The sequence below is a fragment of the Condylura cristata genome, unplaced genomic scaffold (genome assembly GCF_000260355.1).
Source record: "Condylura cristata isolate star-nosed mole 26May11 unplaced genomic scaffold, ConCri1.0 scaffold00010, whole genome shotgun sequence".
In the NCBI taxonomy this organism is placed as follows: Eukaryota; Metazoa; Chordata; class Mammalia; order Eulipotyphla; family Talpidae; genus Condylura; species Condylura cristata.
Window position 1 is genome coordinate 58,114,239 of NW_004567111.1, and position 23,200 is coordinate 58,137,438.

Consider the following 23,200-nt stretch of genomic DNA (forward strand, 5'->3'; position numbering starts at 1 on the left):
CATCTCCCTTATTACGAGTGATGTTGAACATTTTTTCATATGGCAGGTATCTTTTTGAATCAGTGTTTTTGTGTCTTTTGGGTAGATACAGGAGATACTATTTTTAAAAAAATGTATTGTGTTTTTTTTTTTATCAAGTGTGATATAAAGGGTTCGATCAAAGGGTATGATAATTTAAAATGATTAATACTGGCAATGGCTCTACAGAAATATTCTAGTTTATACCCATTGCTGCATGTATAAATTGCTTTTTTATTTATCCTGACTAAAAAATATGTTAGGATTTTAAGATTTGATAGTTGTGTTCTAAATGGTATTTTGTGCAAGTTATTTTAATTAGCATTTTTTTATTTCAATTCAGTTGAATATTTGTAGTTGATTTAAATGACAAATATGAGTACTTGTTGTATGCCTGGAGATACATTGCTGAACAAAATAGACTAGCAATTTGTATTACATGTAGATGGGAGGGGCAGGAAATAAAAGAGGTAAAACAAGCATGCTGAAAAAACAGGAAAAGTGGTGCTGGGGGAGCAAAGGAGTGAGGCTCTTATATAGACGGTTAGAGAAGCATCCCTGAGAAGGTCACATTTGATTAATATCTGGAAGAAGGGGGGAAGAAGCTTGCCATATAGCCATTAAAGATGGAATAGAGAGTAGTGATCTTAGCAAAGGGAGAGGAGTAAAATCACACTGAGGGAGGTTTCTTGTCTGGCATGTACTCACAACAATAAATCCAGTTTAGTTGAAGCATGGTGAGTAAGGTTGGAAGGTGTAGTAGTGGGGATGAGATATTGATAAGCATTTGTCAGGAGAAATGAAAATTACTGGATTTTGTATACTGTTGAGCTGTGTTAATTAGTGGAAGAAACAAAATATTGACTTAAGTTTAAAAGGAGCATTCTTGCTGCTATTTAAACAGTAGATTGTAAAGAAGCTCAGGTATTATTGGGGAGATAAGTTAGGAGTCCACTGACATGGAATAGTCTTCAGTGCAGTAGGAAGTGGACAGATTCTGAATATAGTTTGAAAATAGACTGAATTTTTTTATATAGTAGTTTATTTTTACATCATTTTGTCCCTTTTTTCATCGCAGTTGTTATCCCAGTGAGCTTCCCATCACCAAATCACCTGTTTTTGATCCCTTTCTCCACTCCACCCCCGTAAAATGTCTCTGGTATATAGTTGTTCATTATTATCATTATTATTTTCTCCCCTGGTCCTTTATACCCTGCTATGAGTGAAACCATCTGGTATTTTTCTTTTTCTTTCTGGCTTATCTCCCTAAGCATGATCTTTTCCAGCTCCATCCATGTTGTTGCAGAAAGCATGTGGTGTTTATACTTTTGATTGCTGAGTAATATTCCATTTGTACCTGTAACACAACTTTTTGATCCACTTATCTACTTTTGGGCATTTGGGTTGATTCCATTCCTTTCCTGTTATAAATAAAGCAGCAATAAACACGGGGGTGCAGGTGTCTTTTTGAATCAGTGCCTTTGTGTCTTTTGGGTAGATACCTAGGAGTGGGATTGTTAGGTCATATGGAAGCTCCAGAAAATAGACTGGATTTTGCTGATGGATTTGGGGGTTTGGAGAAGAGTACAAAAAGATAATTGCAAGGTTTTTTGCCTAAGCATCTGGAAGTACAGATGCAGTTGGAGAAACATATTTGGGGAAGGAAAATCCAGACCTTTCTTTTGGCTGTGTTTAATTTGAGATGACTTTTGAACATCCAGGTAGAGAGATCAATTAAGTAGTTGGATTTGCACCTGGGATTCAAATGCGCTGTCTGGGCTGGAGTTATGTCATAAAAAATTAGGTTAAAGAACTGAACCCTCGGATATCCTTTTATGTAGAAGAGGTTTGGAAGATCGGAAAATTAAACAACATCTGAGAGTGAGCAGTCATTAGAGTAAGTGGAACAATCAGCAGTGTGTGTCTTGGAAGCAAGGATACACTCAAGCATTAAAGAAGTGCAATTTGTAGACAGTACTTGTTTATATAATGATTTAGTTATCCCATGAAGTCTTATTATCTAGTTACATTCCCCATTTTTTTAGAGTTATGCTCAGAGGGGAATGTGCCCAAGGCATAAGAACCATGATTCAAATTCATTTCTAATTTCCAAATCCATATTGTTTCAATAATGTTTTCCCTGGGAAAAAATGAAAAAAAAATTATTAGTATAGTCACTGTCTGACTTAGGAAGTACTAATTTTTTTTTTCCCAGAAAATTTAGCAAGTGGTATGGCCTTTTTTTTCCCCCAAGTGAGTACTTTCAAAAGAAGAAAAGTCATACCTGATTTTTAGATAAAATAACTAGGTTATGATTGATTTTCCTCATATACCTTTGAAACTACATTTTTCCTTTTGTAACAGCTGCCCCCATTATCTCACAGCTTTGTACCACCCACTGATCATCTTTTCCCCTATTCAACTTAAGGCTAGAGTTTATGATTGCAGGGCAGCTCTGTTTTTATTGAAGAAGGGGTTGTGTTCCTACCAATATTTTTTACTGGAGCTGTGATAGGCAAATACAGTTCAATTTCTTTTAATTTTAGGTATGTTAATAGGTCTTTACTTAAAAAAGTTGTTCATTTGTTTGCTTATCATGTAGTCATTAAGTCAAGAAATAAGTGTACACAATGTGCCATATACTAGATATCTTGAGGTGTAGCAGTTAACATTTAAGGCCCTCCTTGAGTTTATCATTTAGCAAGGGAAGTGTTATCTTACAGTAAGTAAGACTTACTTTTTGGTCTAGCCAATTAACCTGGCACATAACATTCAATAACTCTGGTTGCTTTTAATACTTCCTCTAAAAGTTCATTGTAGAGGGGAAAAAAAATCTGATTCTATAGTCATTCCCTGTGTCACATTTGATATTATGTAAATTTATTTGTTGAGTAAAACCCAGAAAGTCCTTTTTAAGTGATAATTGGGGATGTGTGGGTTTTAGCATCAAATTGTCTAGGTTTGAATCCCATTTCATTACTTAATAGGTTGATGTCCCTGGATGGTTTCTTATATTCACGCTCATTAACACTTCATAATTTTGCCTTGAGATCATTCATATACTTACCTGACACAATGCCATGAACATTGTAAATACACAGTAAAAGGTAATTATTGTCTTTCTTATTTGTTATTGTATTACTATTTTAAACACACATTCCTGTATGTTTTGAAATGAAAACTTAGGGAAAGAGAACAGCCACCACGTTTTGCTCAGCCTGGGACATTTGAATTTGAGTATGCATCTCGATGGAAGGCTCTTGATGAAATGGAAAAGCAGCAGCGTGAGCAGGTTGATAGAAACATCAGAGAAGCCAAAGAGAAACTGGAGGCAGAAATGGAAGCAGCTAGACATGAGCACCAATTAATGCTAATGAGGCAAGGTAAAAATGGGTTTTCATATACATTTATTCCTCCCCACATCATAGATTCATTTTAATTTCCCACTGATACTGTTTAACTTGCCCACTAAGTGTTTAGAGACATAACTTAGTACTTGCCCGCTAAGCGTTTAGAGACATCCCTTGCCCATGTAGTATTGTTGCAGATGATGAAAGTTGTTAAATTTTGCTGATAGCTCATATATGATTTTGCTGGCAAAAAGAAAAGCACATTGGAGAGTTATGTATGGCATAAAGTTATATAATAATTTTTTTGGTGGAAAGAATTAGGAAAAATGCTGGCAATGAAAGATTATTATCACATGTCAAAAGAGTATATATTTTATTGCTGTTACAAGAGCTGCTAATGTATTGTCATATTCTGTGGTCAAACAAGTAACCACCCCATTTCTTTTCTTGTATTCATTAATTCTCCAGTTAATTTTTCCTGGTTCTTGTCACTAATTATCTTTCCCTCTATCCACAGATAGGTTCACATTTCTTAAATAAGCATTTGCTTTCTATTCTTAAGGTTGTTTTTTTTTTTAAGATTTAATTTATGCAGACACTCCCTGGTGGTGCAGCAGGTTAAAGCGCAGCACTGCAAGCCAGCCACAGCTGCTTCAGTGTGAGTTTGATTCTCTGTCCCAGAGGTGATCCACATGGTTGGTTACGCAGACCTCTCCTGTCTAACCCTCTGCTCCCCTCAGCATTGTACTTCATCAGTCAGCCTGTTCTGCTCTCCACTCTGTCTCTGGTGAATCCTCTCACTCCTGCCCCCCACACCTCTGGCCTATACCCCCGTTCTGTATGCATAAATAAATAAATCTTAAAGAAAAAGATTTATGCTTATAAGAACTGGGGTATAGGCCAGAGGTGTGGGGGCAGGTGTGAGAGACAGAGTGGGAAGCAGAGCAGGAAGATCTACTGAAACATGATGCTGAGGGGAGTGAGACAGGAGGGAAGAGATCTGCTGCAGCATGTGGGTTAGTTCCCTGGCCAATTAGATTCCCGCTACAGTGGCTGCCAAGAACCTTACAGTCCTGAGACTTAACCCCTTGCACCACCAGGGATGCCCTGTCCCCCCCCCTTAAAGAACTGTTTATTTACCTTTTCTTGACTGACCTCATTGAAGGTACCATTGATGCAACTTCTTGTTTTCCTTTCTGAACCTTCTGACATCTAATCTTGGCATCTAAACCATGCTTTATACTAGAACTAGTAGTTCTTTAAAGAGAACTTTTAAAAAACAGCCTCATCAAACATTTTGACTTTTGAAGCGTAAGTGATTTTGCAAAGTATTTTTCATGAGATTTTTTTACTTTGTTGCACTTTGTGTTTATGTATAACTCCCACTTAAAACACTTTGTTGGGCCTTCCTGGTGGTGCCAGGGGTTAGTCTCAGTACTGGCAAGCTGTGGCTGACCACTGCAGTATGAGGTTGTTTCCTTCCCCATCGGTTTTTGATTATAGTATAGGAGAATGTTCTGAATTTTCTTCATATTTATTTTTGTTACTTTTGTTACAGTAACATATATACAATTCTCATTAAATATTATTAACTCTACCTTACATTTTGTTTTTACTCTCTTCTATTCCATTACTGAATTTTTAATTTTTTAACTATGTATGCCATTGTAAGGTAAATCAAGTAATAGAATTACATTTCCTTTTAAGTGATATCTTTTCTTTCCTGATTACCCAAGACAAAAAAGAACAAGGAAAGGAAACAGTAATACTTATCTCCTGCTCCTCTTTTCCTCTCAACTTACTGTCTTGCTTCTGATTTGTCTTGATTGATGACATTGACAGTGTTTTTTTCTTTAACGTTTAAAATCATCTTTTTTTTTCTAAGAAGATATAAGATGTACTTGCAGCAAATTCAGTTATATGAAAGTGTTACCAACTATAATCACTATGTTGTACTTTTGCTTCTCAGATCTTATTCTTATAGTTGAAAATATGTAGTCTTTTATTAAACTTTTATTTCCCCATCTCCATTTTTTTGGTGCGTTTGATTTTTATTTAGATTCCACATCGAAGTGATAGCATACAGCTTTTGCTTTTCTTTGTCTGACCTATTTCATTGGGTGTAATGCCCCATCCAAAATCACAAGTTATTTGTCTGTATCTATCCATTGATGGGCACTAAGGTTGTTTCCATATTTTTTGCTGTTGTGAATATGGGAATGTGACTATCTCTGATATCCCATTATCTTTTAAAAGTTCTTTAACCATGGACCCTTCCTGGTGGTGCAGTGGGTTAGATGCAGCACTACAAGCTAGCAGCAGCCACCTCAGTGTGGAGTCTGATCCCCGCCCTGGAGGTGATCTACATAGCATGGTAGACCTCTTCTGACCTGCCCACTGTTCCCCTCAGCAGTGTACTTCATTAATCTGTCTGTTCTACTCCCTACTCTGTCTCTGGTGAATCCTTTCACCACCCCTGCACCACTTCTGGCTTGTACCCGAGTTCTGTATCCATAAATAAATAAATCTTTTAAAAAAAAAAAGTTCTTTAACCATAACCTTCATATGTGCTTAAATCTTTTTTTTTTTTTTTTTTTTAAAGATTTACTATATGTACAAAAGCTGTAGTGTAGGCCAGAGGTGCAGAGGGTGGTCATTCACCAGAGACAGTGGGGAGCAGAACAGATGGATTGACTAAATACACTGCTGAGGGGAGCAGCGAGTGAGGATGGAAAAGTTTGCTATGTCAGGGTTATTTCCCTGGCTTTCCAACTCATTCTGCAGTGACTGAGATTCAACTCCTTGTGCCACAAGGGAGGCCCTGTGCTTAAATATTAACCTTATTTAAATAGGTTGTCATAACTTTTCTGTTTATCACTTAAATATCAGATGCTGATAATGATTTCTTTAAAGAGTTCATAGAAACAACATTGAGTTCTTGTGGCTTTTTTTTTTTTTTTTAAAAATTTTTTTATGTGTAGAAGAGTTAGGGTATAGGCCAGAGGTGCTGGAGGATAAGAGGATTCACCATAGTGGGGACAGAACAAGTAGATCTATGGAGGAGAACAGTGGGCGACACTAGAGAGGTATGCTGCGCCATGTGGGTTAGTTCCCTGGCTAAGGATTGAATGCATGCTACAGTGGCTGCCTGCCAATAGTTTCACACCGCTCAGACTCCTTGTGTCACCTGGGAGGCCCTCACTGAGTTGTAAAATATGTGTGATCCTTATTTGAATGGTATAAGCTTCATGTTTTTCCTTCCCATCCTGTTTTAAATTTGGACTGTATTTGACACACAACCTTATATTAATTTTTGTATACATTGCAAAACGATCACTATGATGTATATTTATGATTTTTTTTCCTAGTGCTTTTCAATTTTCAACAGAACTTCATTGATGTTAATCCCTAATTAATCCTGTTATTTATTTCTCCCTTTCCTTTCTTAAGTCCTTGATAGCATGATTCATTGTCTTCTAGCTTTGAATATGTTTGTGGGGAGGTCTGGTTAAGTCTTAGTTTTCACCTTTAGGAAGGTGAAAACCTGCGTTTCTTAAAGCGCAGCACTGCAAAGTTGGCCATGGCTGCTGTGGTGCGAGTCCGATCCCTGCTCTTAAGGTGATCCACATGGCACAGCAGACTTCTCCTGTCTCATCTGCTGCTCCTCTCAGCAGTATATTTTGTCATCTGCCTGTTCTGCTCCCCACTCTGACTATGGTGAATGCTTTTACTGCCCCTGCGCCTCTGGTCTGTACCCCAGTTCTGTATGCACAAATAAATAAAATCTTCAAAATAAAACCTTTGTTTTCAAGAGTCCAGAATTATAAATGGAATATACTTTTTTACCTCTAACATTATTTAATGAAAAGTTTTAAAACATAAATTGAGAGAATTTTCAGATGCTCATTACTTAGATTCTTAGTTATTAACGTACTTGTTAAATTACATCTTTTCATCTGTCCATTCTTGTTTTCAAGGCTGATCTTGTGCACCATAATACTTCACTTATTCCTTGGTACTAGATATGCCTTTCATTCAAATGTCTAGAAAGTAGACATGTTAGATCAGAGAGTATTGAGTTTTCAGACTTGAAAGATATTACAGATACTTTCTCACAACCTAGCAAATCAAAATTTAAATTTGTCTATATTGACCTCTATTGCATTTTGCTGTGTATATCCATCCTTATAATGTTAAGTTGAAATTGTAGTATGGAGTTTTATGTTTTTATCATTAACTTTGTTAAGTAAGCATTTTAAAATGTTATTTGGTCTGTTAGTAATGCAGCTGATGTCTTCATGGCTGTGGTACCTTTGGATTATTATTATTGTTGTTGTTATTTTTAAAGATTTATTTACTAGTGCATACAGAACTGGGGTACAGGCCAGAGGCAGCGAGAGGATTCACCAGATACAGAGTGGGGAGCAGAACAGGCAGATCAACGAAGTACACTGCTGAAGGGAGCAGCGGGTGGGTCAGGAGTGTGCCATGTGGTCACCTCCAGGGCAGACTGGGATTGAATTCATGCAGAAGTGGCTTTTGATTCTTAGTGCTGTGCTTTAACCCGCTGCGCCACCAGGGAGGGCCCGGATGATGATGATGATGATTATATTTATTTATTATTTGTGAGTACAGAACTGGGGTATTATTATTATTATTATTATATAATATTTATTATTTGTGCATGCAGAACTGGGGTATTATTATTATTAAAATATTTATTTATTATTTGTGCATACAGAACTGGGGTACGGCCAGAGGCCCAGGGGCGGCTAGAGGCCTCACCAGAGACAGAGTGAGGAACAGAACAGGCAGATCGACGAAGTACATTGCTGAGGGGAGCAGTGGGCGGGTCAGGAGAGGTCTGCCACGCCATGTGGTCACTTCCAGGGCAGGCGGGAATCGAACTCATGCAGAAGCAGCTTTAGATTCTCAGTGCAGTGCTTTAACCCACTGCGCCACCAGGGAGGGCCCCGGATTATTATTTTTAAAGTTTTATTTAATTATGCGTACAAGTAGTGGGCATCAGGCCAGAGATGCGGTAGGTGAAAGGATTCACCACAGTGTCAGGAACAGAACAGGCACTGATGAAGGAAGCAGTGGGGTGAGACAGGAGATGTCTGCTATGTGGGTCACCACCCTGGCTGGGAATTGAACTTGTAGTGCGGTGGTGCAGTGGCTATGGATAGCTTCATAGTATTGTGCTTAATCCCTTGCGCCATCAGAGAGGGCTCCCTGGTGGATTATTATTGTTTTTTAAAGATTTACTTATGCATACAGAACTGGGTTACAGTCCATAATTGCAGGGGTGGTTAGAGGATTCCACAGAGACAGGGGGGAACAGCAGGCACATTGATGAAGTACATTGCTGAGGCAAGCAGTGGGCGGGTTCAGGAGAGATCTGCTGTGCTATGTGACTCACCTCCATAGCCAGGGATCAAACTTGTGCTGAAGTGAAGCTGCTGCAGCTAGTTTTGTAGTATTTAACAAACTCTTGCACCACCGGGAGGGCCCTGGATTATTTTTAAAAAATTTTAATATAATAGTTTATTTTTACATCATTGTGGGCCTTTTTCCATCTCGGATATAATCGGCATGGGCTTTCCATCACCAAATCACCCATGGTCCATCACCATAGTCCTGTGTACCCCCCCCCCCCCATTTTCGATGCCATTCCTCACTACATCACCCCCATAAAATGTCTCTGGTATATAGTTGTTCATTGTTAATATTTTTTTTCCTCCTGGTCCTTTATGTTCCTGCTATGAGTGAAACCATCTGGTATTTTTCTTTTTCTTTCTGGCTTATTTCACTAAGCATGATCTCTTCCAGCTACATCTATGATGCTACAAAAGGCATGAATTTTATCTTTTTGATTGCTGAGTAATATACCATTGTGTATATGTACCACTTTTTTTTTTTTTTTTTTTTGGTACTACATCTTTTAAAGCCCTGGATCACTTTATTTTTTAAAGATTATTTATGCACACAAAACTGGGATACAGGCCCGAGGTGTAGGGGCAGTGAGAGGAGTCACCAGCGACAGAGTGGGGAGCAGAACAGGCCGACTGATGAAATACACTGCTGAAGGGAGCATTGTATGGGTCAGCAGAGTTCTGCAGTCATGTGGATCACCTCTGGGGCGGGGATTGAACTCAAGCTGAAGTGGCTTTAGCTTCTTAGTGCTATGCTGTAACTCGCTGCACCACCAGGAAGGGCCCAGCCCTGGATTATTTTTTAAGAAAAATTCCTATGAGTGCAGTATAATGGAATCAAAGGATAACAATACCTGTAGCTTAGTCACTATGTATATTTGGTAATTTTTACTTCAGAAGGGTACTATCATGGGCAGTGTATAAATACATTAGCTTTAGTGAAATTTCAGGAGCTTTGGCAATTAAAAAAAGGTAACCTAGTGAACATACAGTGTATTTTGATAGCACTCTTACTGAGTAGCACATTGACTCTTTAATGATAATTTGATTGTCAGATCCTTTGCACTCATTATTGTCAGCATTATAGGTGAGGAAGTAAGTGTCTGAGGTTTGAAGAACTCTTAGCTGATTAAAAGGAAGACATAGTTCTGAGAAAATAAAAAGTTCTCTTTCTCTTCGTGTAAATAAATGAGTATCTTCACTGGTTTAGGAACAGTTTACCTACAAAACCTTGGTAAAATAAGATACACTGCATTGATTTTCTTGGATAATAAATGATAGGACATGTCTTGGGAATGTAAGTAGATAATGGGTTGCCAGAAAAATCACAATGTATTTTTTCTGTGTTTTCAAGCAAAAATGTGTCATGAGTTTTCTGACAATATATTTTTGGTCTTTACGGGGTCCTAAGCTAAATTAATTATATGACAGTTTTATGCTTCTTAATATTGGTTGTAAAGTAGACTCATTTTAGGGAGCTTCAAAAAATTAAGTTGATGTCTTCCTGTCTGCACCTCAAGAGTTTTTAATTTAATTGGTCTGTGGTTAAAAGATATTTAGTTCTAAGTAGTTAAGGTTCACAATTTAAGGTATAAAAAGTTCAGATCAGGCCCTCCCTGATGGTGCAGTGGGCTAAAGTGAAGCACTGCAAGCTAGCTGCATCCCCTTCAGTGTGAGTTCAGTCCTTGGCCTGGGAGGTGATCCACCTGACAAGGCAGACCTCTTCTGTTGTCCCTGCTGCTCTTCTTAGCAGTGCACTTCCTTAATCTATCTGTTCTGCTACCTGCTGTCTCTGGTGAATCCTCTCACTGTCCCTGCATCTCTGGCCTGTACCCCAGTTTTGTATGCATTTTAAAAAAAAAGTTGCAATCACTGCAGTCATGGTTGATGTTCCTAAAGATATGTTTGGTATATATGGTAAGGACCAGGTGATTTGGATATCATGCCAGTTGATAAAGCTTTGCTCCATTTACGAAAACAGAGTTTACGCAGCAGAATTCCAGAATTTGTTTTTGTTTTCCCTTAAGTTTCCTACGTACAAGGAGAGATTTGGCTTGTGTCCCACGTGAACTGTATAGTAGCTGGATGACTAGAGCCCATGTATAATTTATCTGAATTTCTTTGATATCATTAGACATAATTTTTTAAAATATGTAAAATGGGAAGGTTAAATATACCTTGTTAGTTTTATGATGCTTACCTTGTTAGGATTATGGTAAAGTTAATGAGATATAACCATAGCAGTTTATTAAGAAACATCTCTTTTTGTTCAGCTTGGAACTTTCAGATAATATGGTGGAAGAAAAATAAAAGCAAGTAATTGTGGTTCCCAGAATATTTCAGTGTTTTAAAATATATTCTTTCTTGCACACATAATTTGGAAAGATGAAGATTTTTAGGTCTCGAGAAATTTTTACTGACTTCTGAAATTTACCAAGCACATACTATTCCTTATTTTATCTGTCCTATTCTGGAAACTTTGTTCTTGATATTTACAAGGATTGGCAGGAATGTTCTTATTTAAAATGCTCTTTAAGTACTAAGGCTAGTTCTGTTGTGAGACTAGGCCAGAAAGGTTCACACTGGTGTTTCAGGTACTTTACTTTTTGTTTTTGTCTCCACTGACTAATTTATGTTTTATGTAATATCCTTTTTGTAAATCTCTTAAATAATTTGGAACAAAGTAGACTGTTTTTAACAAATGTAAAATGCTTTATTCAGTGGGATAAGCTGAAATTTTCAGTGATTTTAGCTTTTCCCCCTTCTCAAGAATTCTGACTGCCCTCTAGACCACTTTCACAGTGTAGAAGGAACCCTTTGTGTTAGGAAGGGCAATCTTTGGGTTTTAGTGTTCTCATTATTCTTACTATTTGTGTAATTCAATTCTTAAGTGCCCTTTTCTTGGGGTTTTAGTGTTCCCTCATTATTCCTACTATTTGTGTAGCTCAGTTCTTAAGTGGCCTTTCTTTGCTAATGTCTCCCTTCTGTTTTGTACTTGCTGGTGAAACAAATGCAAATTTGTTTAAAAGAAAAGAAAAAAAGTGAGTTCATAGAGCTACCATTCTGTTTTCACTGTATTCTAGACCTGATGTTAAAACAGTTTCTACCCACTTTAATTCTTAAAATAAGCTTGAATAATATTATTCTCTTCATGATATGGAGAAACAGGCCCACAAAAGATATTAACTAACTTGATCACATCATAAAATAATAAAATAGACAAAGTGATTATAAGTTGTTAAATGTATTTCTGGTAATGGGGAATCTGATTATTGGTTTAAACATACAGAAAAGGAAGCTAAAATATTAATGTGTAATAAATACTTCATAGATCTAATGAGGCGTCAGGAAGAACTCAGACGCTTAGAAGAACTCAGAAACCAAGAGCTGCAAAAACGGAAGCAAATACAGTTGAGGTAAAACATCATTGTAATATATTTGAATATCTGTGGTTTTCATTGTGTGTGTCTTTAATATAATTCCTACACTGTCTATTATAAAAAGTTATATAAGTTGGAAACTACAGGGAAAAAGCCACAAAATTTTCCATTTTGTCTCCATGTAGGGAATAACTACACAGTTGTAATTTTCCCCATGATTTTCCAGCTGGTTGTGAGCACTTTGTATATGTTGAATTTACAGTGATATGAAGAGATATATAAGCATTGCATTTAATTATAGGAATGCACTGTGATTTACTGTATTATTTTTTTTTCAGGGATGGATATATTTGAATTACCAAGTTAACTTTTCACATGTATATCACTATATGAATGTCTTTATACATCTTTGTGCTTCTAATAATTTGTTTAGAAATGATTTCTTATAGTAGAATCAATCCATAGTAAAAGGGAAGCATAAAAAGACATAAAATCTCAGTACATAATAACACTTTAGGTTAAGTAAGGAAATTTGGGAGAGTGGTTGGTTCAAGTTATGTAAACAGTATTCAATTATGAAATATAATGGGATAAAGTTACTTTTGAAAGTTTTAAAATTCACATTAGGATATGTTATAAACAACTGGTAAAGCAGACTTATTTGTATTTTTGTCAAGTGCTTGTTAAGAAGCAACATTCTTATGGGAAGTTAAGTGAAGTTTTCTCACATTCTGGGGATAGATGGTATTCTGTTTTTTTGGTGTATTTTTTCCAACATTGTCCTTTTTTTTTTTAATTTTTAAAGATACTCAATTACATTCTCCTTCATTTTTGTATAATGTATGATTTCCCTGTGAAATTCCTACCAACAGTTCACCCATGCACCATTACCATAGTCCCTTGCACACTTCCCACTCCTGTCCTGATCCTTCTCCTTCCTCATTGCCTACAGAATGTCTCTGATCTATATTTGCCTGATGATTTTTTTACTTTATTATACTTCCCCCCCCGATTCCTTGTTTATTTTCTCTATATTTCTCCTATAAGTGAGACCACTCGATATTTTTCTCTTTGTGGCTTATTTAGCTGAGCACAATCCCTTCCAGCTCCATTCATGTTGCTGCAAGTTTATTACCCTTTTTGATTGCTAAGTAATACACTATTGTATAAATACACCGTCTTCTTGATCCAGTCTTCTAGTTTTGGACCAACTTTGTCTTTATATCTGGTTTATATCTGTACATATATTTGTTTCTTGAGCTTACTCTGATTTTACATTTAACTTACTCTCAAATTAGGGTTTAGAAAAGCATTAACACTAGCATAACCTGGGGAATTGTGAGAAACTCTTAAATCTCTCTAGAACTACTGACTGAATCCGAAATTGGAGGAGTAGAGTGCAGCCTCCTGTGTTCTGATAAATCTTAGAGGTGATTCTTTTGCATCCCTATATTAGGGATCTTCTCCCCCACCCCCCCCTTTTTTTTTTTACAAAGAAAAGAAACCTCCTCTGTCTTAACATAAAGTAGTATTTGAATCTAGCTTTCCCCTCTTATATTTCTACTCAATAACCAAGATTTTAAGAACTGTATCTATCCTTTTCTCTACTCTTACCTCAATCCCTCCAAACTAAACTAAACAAACAAATAAATAAAAGGGCCTCCTTGGAGGCCTAGGGTTTAAATCTCAGCGCTGTCACCTCTGCAACCTGTTTGCTCCCTGGCCAGGCAGCTAACACACATACCGTGCAACCAACCTCTCCTGTCTCACCTCTGATCCCTTTAGCATTATATTTTGGTAAGTTTGTCTGTTCTGTTGTGCATTCTGTGTCTGGTGAACCCTCTAACCTTGCACCTCTTGCCTGTACCCCAAGTTCTACGCAAAAAAAGTCAATGAAATAGAAAGTGGAAGAAAGCAAAAAGATGTCAATATATAACAAATGATTTTATGTTAAAAATACATAACATCGGGCCCCTCTGATGGTACAACGGGTTAGGACGCAGCACTGCAAGCTGGCTGTAGCCGCTTTAGTAAAAGTTCCATCCCCATCTCTAGAGGTGACCCACATGGCCCGGCAGATCTCTACTGACCTGCCTGCTGCTCCCCTCAGCAGTGTACTTTACCGATCTGCCTGTTCTGCGCTGCATTTTGTCTCTGGTGAAACCTCTCACCGCCCCTGTACCTCTGACTTATACCACAGTTCCTATATGAATAAATACATTTTTTTAAAAAATGCATAACATCACACCAAAAGAAATGAAAAAGCAAGGAACCTAAATAACTGGAAAAAGTGTATTTATTGACCGACTAATAAGTGATTGAGAAAAGAACTATATATAAATTCTATAAACTAGTTAGTAATTGTTTCTCACAGTGATAGGGGTTAGCAATTCTGAAACTACTTTGTGCATATACTTTTCTTAAATTATTCCCAGTGTGTTATAAACTTCATAACTTCTTTTTTCCTTATATAAATGATGTTTAAAAGCAGTAATGAGAACGCCATTCTTTTTTAAAAAGATTTATATATTTATGCATACAGAACTGGGGTACAAGGCAGGGCATCTAGGGCAGTGAGAGGCTTCACCAGAGGCAGAATCTGGAGCAGAACAGGCAGACTGATGGAAGTACACTGCTGCGGAGAGCAGTGGGTGCGACATGAGAAGTCTGCTGCACCATGTGTGTTACCTCTGGGGCTTGCACTGAATTGGCTGCTACTAGCTTGCAGTGCAGTTTCCTAACCCATTGTGCCACCTGGGAGGACCCTCTTTTTCTTTTTTGACAGCTGTACCTTAGACAATCTCATGAGTCAAATGCACATCTTTTTGTAACATTTGTATCATCTTCCTTGGCATCAGTGAATCACAGTTGTTCCAGTTTATAGTTGATTAAAAGAGCTTCAATTAATACCATAGTGTATAACAGTGTGTACATACATCCTATACACTTGTGTAGATACTTCTGTTTAGTTTGTTGAAAGTGGGTTTGTACATTTAAAATTATGGTATGTGCTCTAAATTGACTCCCAACAAATTGCAACATTTCTGAAAATCGAAAAATATTGAAAATCATTAAAGCTCTTTTTTGTAGCATTTAGTGTCAGAACCTGATATGAGTCTATTGGTGGCAAAGTTCAATCTTATATTGTAGCTATACCAAATCTTCACTTCTACAAATGTGAATCTTCGTCTTAATACAGACATAAAAATGTGGCTGATTTGGGGGTCCTACCTCTATCCTACATGGAATATAATAGTAACGCACTGATCCTTTTTAAAATCAGAAAAAATCACTGTAAGGCCCGCCCTCCTTGGTGGCACAGCAGGTTAAAATACAGCATTAAGAAGCTAAAGCCACTTCAGCATGAGTTGGATCCCTGCCTGTTGCAGCAGACCTCTCCTGGCCCTTCCACTGCTTCCTTCAGCTCAGTTGGCCTGTTCTGCTCCCCACTCTGTCTCTGGTGAATCCTCTCACCACCCCTGTACCTCTGGCCTGTACCCCAGTTCTGTATGCATAAATAAATAAATAAATCTTAAAAAAGAAGTCACTTTCAAACCACATTTGGGGTCCTCCCTGGTGGCGCAGTGGGGTAAATAAAGCCCATCGCTGCAAGCTGGCCGGGGCCATTTTGGTGTGAGTTCATCCACAGCCCCAAAGATGACCACATAGCATGGCAGACCTTTCCTGACCTGCCTGCTGTTCCCTTCAGCAGTGTACTTTGTCGGTCTGCCTGTTCTGCTCCCCAATCTCTCTGGTGAATCCTCTCACTGCCCCTGTATCCCAGTTCTGATTTATTTAAATAAATCTTTAAACAAAAAAAGCACATTTGGCCTTAGAGTATTTGAGATAAATGCATAGCTGTATCTATATTTTCAGCAGCATATGAATGTAAAACTTTTCTTAAATGTAAAGCTTATGAGTGTGTTAATGTGCAAGAAGTGGATTAGCTAATTTAATTGAAAATTCAATTTGCTTGAATGTAAATAGAGTTGTATTTTGAGGATTTACACAGAAATCTGATAGTAGTCCAGATTTTGGTTGTAGTCCCTTAGGGCTATTATCGTGTTACTTGCCTGTGGTCTGATAGGTTCTTACAGCCAGTTTTTCAGCTGGCTGTACCAGAAATCATGTATCTTCTAGTTTGTGAAATTATGTGGGGTGGGGCGGGGGGGGGGCGGGGAACTGTTGTCTAATAAGTGACAACAAAGTATCTTGAAATTCCAGTATTGTGCATCTCTCCTACTGGCCTGTGATACTTTTACAAACCTTTTTCCTTTGCAAAAGAGCAGCAGCTTCTTCTCTCTGCCCACCTTTGTCTATAAATATAAAAGTGCTTCTTTTATTTCCTTTTTGCCTAATAAGCCTGTGCTTTTAAAATGTTAGAAAACAAACCAACCTCCAGAAATTTCTGTATTGATTGCACTTACTGAAAGATGTTTTTGAGAATAACCCAGAAAAGATGAAATTTCAAAATAAAGTTAAATGAACAAAGGAGTTCCCATTGTATAACATAAATACAAATCTGTAGTGATTTAAGACAATAGTGGTTACTTGGGGAAAGGGAGGAGTGGGAGGAAGAGATTGCAAAGGGATCCCTGGAAACTATTGGGGTGATGGATATGTTCACCACTTTCTGGTGATTGTTGAATGATTATATACTTATATCAAAACTTACAAATTTTATTTATTTAAAAATAGAGCACATAATTCAGTAAAGCTGTTGGAAAACTTGAAAAATAAGAATGACCTGGGAAATTAGACACTGATGGGGCAGCACAACTTTATGTCATCTTTACTATTTAAGTATTTTGCTTTGGGTAGAGGGTGTGTATATTTGAAATTTCACTGGTTTAAATGCTAATATAATTGTGATTCTGTTAAATATTATTTTATAGGTTTAATTATCACTGAATTTAATAATAGTCCTATAATAGAAAGCTTATCTTTTTTTTAAGATTTATTTTTCTATGTATACAGAATTGGGGTTCAGGCCTGAGGTACAGGGGTAGTGAGAGGATTCACCAGGGGCAAAGTGGGAGCAGAACAGGCAGATAGACTGAAATATACTGCTGAGGGGAGCAGTGGGTGAGACAGAAGAGGTCTGCTACACCATGTGTGTTACCTCTGGGGCTGGGGATAGAACTCCCACTAAAGTGGCTGCTGATAGCTTGCAGTGCTGTGCCCTAACCCGTTGTACCACCAGGGAGGGCCTAGAAAGCATATCTTTGCTTGTGTCTGTTTCTTTTTTTTTTTTATTTCCTTGAATGTACCTTTAGGGGCAGAGCTTGGTAAACTTTCTGGGAAAGGGCTAAGTAGTAACTACTTTAAACTTTGTAGGTCTTATGTTCTGTCCTAATTACTCAACACAACTCAAGCCTGAAGGTAGCCATAGTCAGTAACTGATTGTCCTCTAAGACTTAATTTATCAAAAATAATTGCTCCTTATAACAGTTGCTCTAGGAAATTCCTCTGGTTTGCTGAAATGGGAGATAAGGGCTTGTTAAGACTTCTTTACATACATAGTAGAATTCTCTAAGCAGCATGATTCTTTGCATTGGTTTATCTCTAGGTGGTTTGATGTCTTCAGTAACTTTGTTATACCATGATATGTCCTAGGCTTTTCTTTTTCTATACTGAAAGAGATTGAGATTTTGATTCTCAGTTTCTTGGCTATAACTATATAACTTCATAGCATGAGTTGTTACTTTATTTGAATCACTCTAGTTAATTTACTTTGATTTTTGGTTATTTGTTAAAAGGTTAGAGCAAAATAGAAGAATGGAGATAACTCTAGTAAGCGTATCATTATTTTTGATCTTTGGGCATAATGGAACTTGTGTAAATGATTTCATTTTACCTGAAATCAAATTACAGATTATAGCCACATTGAAATTTTTTATTGAAAAATCTTTCAGACATGAGGAAGAGCATCGTCGTCGTGAGGAAGAAATGATCCGACACAGAGAACAGGAGGAACTGAGGAGACAGCAAGAGGGCTTTAAGCCAAACTATATGGAAAATGTAAGTGAAATGCTGGTGAACTATAATCATTTTAGATTGTCAGCAAGATGATAAACATTGAGAATTCTTTAGATTTTGCTTTATGTAGTGGTAATTTTTTGAATTTGTGATGTTTATGTTAAATATTACTTTGCTTAACCTCTTACAGGTGATTAATGTATGAAATGAATGTTAAATTTTTCTTCATTTTACTTTATTTTTTTAAAATATGTGCTACCAAATTAAAATGTTGATAAATCTATCATTTCCACTTGACAGATTTTCACCATTTAACTGATAGTGAAAAGTATTATTGGAAGATTCCAGATAAATGCAGAAGTGTACTACTATGTGCTTATCTCTAAACCATAACAACTATGAGCACTTAGCTATTTTTTGTTTTTAAATAAACCTACTTTATTTATTTTTTATAAAAATCTACCTTCATATGATTTTAATAAATATTTCAGCTTATATCTTTACAATATGAGGACTTTACCAAAATACCTTTGTCATACATTAAAATTATTAATATTCTAACATTAACTAGTTTAAGCCCAAATTTGCTCAGGTCTTATTAAAGGTGTTTTTAATTTTTTTAATGTAATTGTTATCTTTGATTTTTAAATTCAGAATTTAAAAAATTTTAATTATATATTTTTTGCATAGAAGAATTGGGGGCCATTTTTATGTGAGGGGAACCAGAGGTGGTGGGGGTTGAGAGGATTTACCAGAAACAAAATGGGTACAGCATAGGTGGATTTACTGAATACACTGCTGAGGGCGGCAGTAGGCAACCGGGATTGAACTCAGGCCATGGAGGTGGTAGCAATGAGACTTAACTCCTAGGCCAATTCAGAATTTTTAATCTATTAGTTTTCTTATACTTATCTAGTTTTTTTATTTTTAATAAAATGTAATCTTGTATATAGTAACTCACCTTGTGAATTTTGGTGACAGTGTAATTGATGTTTAAAATAGTTGCAACATATTTTATTCCTGAATTTCTCATGAACTGGTAATAGTTCTAGATATTTTATCTGACTTTGATTTTTGTATTCATGAAGTGAATAGTGGGGCATAACAATACTTTAAATATTGTTAAAGTGTGCAAATTCTCAATGACTTATTTATGATTCAACAAGTTTTCCTTTATTATGTTAAATGCCAGCTTAATAATCCATTTTTTCTGAAAGATAATTACTAATATTTTTCTCTACCTTTTGAAAAGCCACAATTCTTTAAAAAATGTTAGGCTAAAATAATACTTTTGAAGTAAAAAAGCAATGGTGCCATTTTTTTCTGATCTCTATTCCTAGAGACATTTTAAAAGTTTTTAATTGGTATCACAATGAGGATCTTTTTGTCTTGACATTCAGTAGTCTTTGAATGAACATTACAAGGCATTTAATGTTAGAAGTATTTTTGTTGCTTATATGTCTTAATAGGTTTAGTTTAATAAATTTAAAAATTTACCATATTTACCATAATTTACCACTGAATAAGCTTTTTTGAAGCACTCTAAATTTTCCTGAACAATTTGTATATTTGCAATTCTTTTTTCTTATAGCTCTTGGTGAAATATTTTAAAACTACGGTTTTCATAAAGCTGCGGTTTTAAGTTTCTGGTTGTTACACTTGATAAGGATACTTTTGTTATTAAATAATTGTCTTTGTTTTTACATTTGGTCTTTACAAAAATGCTGAATTTATCAATGTGAGAATAATTTGGATGGAATTAAAATTTTCATACTATATTGAAAACTGATTTTAGTGTTTAAAGCACTCTTGATAGATTGCTTAGGGACACTTAATTTTTTCTGATTAAGGATTGGGAAATTTTTCCTAGTCCTTTTTTCTGTCTTTTTTCTTTTAGTAAAAATTGCTTGTTTATAACAAAATCGGTGGACTTAGCTTTCTTGTTTTAACACTGGCATAATTTTTTACATGTTTTGAGCAAATTTGTAGCTATTTATAATAGTTTCATGTGTAAACATTTAAGAAATTCAAAGGAAATGATTAATTAAAATGCTTTCTGCTACTGGCTGTATCATAAGTTCAGTTCCAGACTTTTCTTTAAATTATTCAGTTTTTTAAAATACTTCCCAGTATTTTTCACATGGCTCAACTGGTATTTAGAATCGGTATCATTGATGAGACAGTTTAATTTTTACTTTTCTATTTAAAAGCTATTTGGAAATATAGTTATAATTTAAAATAAAAAATACTGCAGATTTTTAAAATTTAAAAACATTTGGTGGATAAAATATTCAAATATCCAATGAACTTTGAGAATAAGTAGATATTATAAAATACACATACTGGATTTATTGATGCTTCAAAAACCCATCAGTAATATGCTGTTAGATGATTAGATAATTTTAATATTAAGATACTTTGTTTTCACTTAATTACTTAAAATATGAGTTTTGTATTTAAAGGATTAATTTGGCTAGAACAGAGGTTTGCAAACATAGCCAGAACTACCACCCATTTTCTTACCACCCTATATGGAAATAGAAATGATAGTATTTGTAGTTTTATAGGGCTGATGAATAAGAAAAGATAGCAGTAGATTGAGACTGTTTGCTAACCACAAAACCACTTGACTGTTAACCACAAAACCATTTAACTCTTGGGCCTTTACAGAAATGCTTGCTAGACTATTTGTGACTTTTTAAAAATTAGTATTTAGGTTATATGAGCTACAAAGTTACTATAATAAATTTCTGAGGCGGACGAGCCACACTTAACATAGTTTATTAAATAGAAAAAAGTTTTTAACAACGGAATTCAAAATTGCAGGGGAAATACAGCCTTTATTATTACTTTTTAAAATTTTATAATAGTTTATTTTTACATATTTTTGTGCATTTTTCCATCTCAGTTGAAATACAGCCTTTATTTTTTAGTCTTTTGATATTGGAAATTCTGATTATTTTATTTGGTTCCTACCGTCATAATGTTGGTTTAGTATAATCAAGAACTAAGAAATATTAACAAAAGTTCTTTACAGGTCTTAACTATTTTGTGTTAACAGAAAAAAATTGAGGCAGTTATCTTCAGTTTATTTTGAAAAAATTTGAACATTTTAAATGTTTTTAAAAATCTTTGAAATTAGGCCCTCTTATGTACTTTCTTTTTTTATTAAAATTTTCAGTTTAAAGTGAAGAATCAAATGGTAAGTGCTCGGCTTGCCCAAGCAGTAAGAGTAAAGTAGGTCATGGTTTATTTTAAGATGCCATCTCTCATTTCTCTTTAATATTCCTATTTGTGTGTTAATGTAATTAATAGTATGCATTTCAAAGTATAAAGTACTGACTTCCACATTTTGTCTTGAATAAACTTTGAATGTAACAAAAGATGAGGGAAAACATCATGCATGGTCAATTCTTAAGAGTTTCAAGGCTGTGTCAGCAATTCATCAATTAGAAGTTGTCATTTTTATTTCATTCTATACTTTTCCTTAGAGGAAGTCTTAAGTACATTGAGATTCCTCTTTATCATAGCGGAGAGTTCATTTAAATATTTTTAAAAATAGTATTTACTGGGGTGAAATTTTCTACTTAGAGTAGCACACCTTTCATAGCAGTTTTTTTCTCTGTAAACTAAGAACTTGCAAGGTTGTTTTTTATGATTATCCTCTGTTTTCATATTGTTTGTCTACTTACTGTAGATTCAGTAGTTTAAACATTTAAGCATTGAATGTGGCTTTATTTGTGGAGAGAGTTTGGATTGGAGTAAAAGGGAGATTTCATTTAGAATAATTTGAAATGCAGTTTCCTAAAGTAAATTTTGCTTCCTTAAGAAAATGCTAATATAATAACATACATGTCAACCTAGCTTTAGTATTTGTATTATGTAGTCATGAAAACTTTAAAGTAGATTAAATGCTACTTTGTTTTTAAATTTGAGATATCTTTTTGCTATGGTATAGATTGTTTTCTTTTTAGTTAAGAAGACTTGTAGTTCAGATTTGTTTGAAAATAAGTATATGACTTGATATTGAAAAATTTTATTCCCATTTGTATAGGTGGAACTAGCCTCGATTATTGAAGCATGTGGTATTAGTAACCTTGAAAATAAAAGTAGATTATATACTAAGTTTTTAGTTTGTCAGAGCTGCTCCGTTGTAGCTCCCAGGATTTTAAAATAGCAAGACTGAAAGTATCAAGGAATGTAGGCAGAGACTTGAGAGGGTATGATCCCTCTTCCAAGGTAATGTTTTTTGAATAATCAGGAAACTTTTTTAAAAAATGTGTGTTCTTAGGTTTCCAACCTAGAAATTAACTTGATTTGTGATCCCAGTAGAATCTGATGTGTTGTCTACTAATCACTTAGTGAGGTTGTGGATGTTGATTAAAATCTGATAGTGTTGCCACCCATCTTAAATTTGAAAAAGAAAACTGCACCAGATATTTTGATACATTTGGTCTGGGTTGGACCCTTGAGGCCTGCATTTTACAAAAGCTTTTCAGCTTATTATCATTGAGAAAGCCACTGGCCATATACCGAAAAGAGACACGTAAAAATAAGAATAGTGGCAGTTGAATTTTAATGGTATCTGGGGAGTTTGAGTGAATGGAAGTCTCAGTCATTTTCAGATGCGGGACAGAATTCATACATTTAGCAATATAAAAATTAACATTCTGTGCCAGTAGTTCCTCTGAGGAGTTTTGGTGTGGCAGTTTTATAAAAAAAATACTTGGTCTAGACTCTGGGGGCCGACAAACTAGGTAAGGCCCAGACCAAATTTGAATGCTACCTATTTTGGAATAGTTTTATTAGAGCATGTATACATTTATATCTTGTGTATGATTGGTTTGCCAGAAAGTGGCAGAGTTGACTAGTTATTACATAATCCTATGAGACTACTTCCATGTTATATGGCCTGGAAAGCCTGAGATAATTTACTGTTTGTTAACCCCTGATCTAGGGCTAATTTGAGAGTTGGGGGGTATCTATAAAAAGTGACTGGTGTTAATCAAACTCAAAAGAGTTTTTGAAATAAAATGCA

At 35.6% G+C, this 23,200-nt stretch overlaps 1 protein-coding gene across 1 annotated transcript in view; it reads left to right on the forward strand.

Moving 5' to 3' along the window:
• PSPC1 (paraspeckle component 1) overlaps positions 1-23,200 on the forward strand; it is a 61,345-nt gene that overhangs the window by 22,638 nt on the left and 15,507 nt on the right. The window contains exons 4-6 of the mRNA XM_004680271.1: positions 3,205-3,401; positions 12,135-12,219; positions 18,099-18,204. Coding sequence (XP_004680328.1) covers positions 3,205-3,401; positions 12,135-12,219; positions 18,099-18,204 — 388 coding nt within the window. The remainder of the gene's footprint in view (positions 1-3,204; positions 3,402-12,134; positions 12,220-18,098; positions 18,205-23,200) is intronic.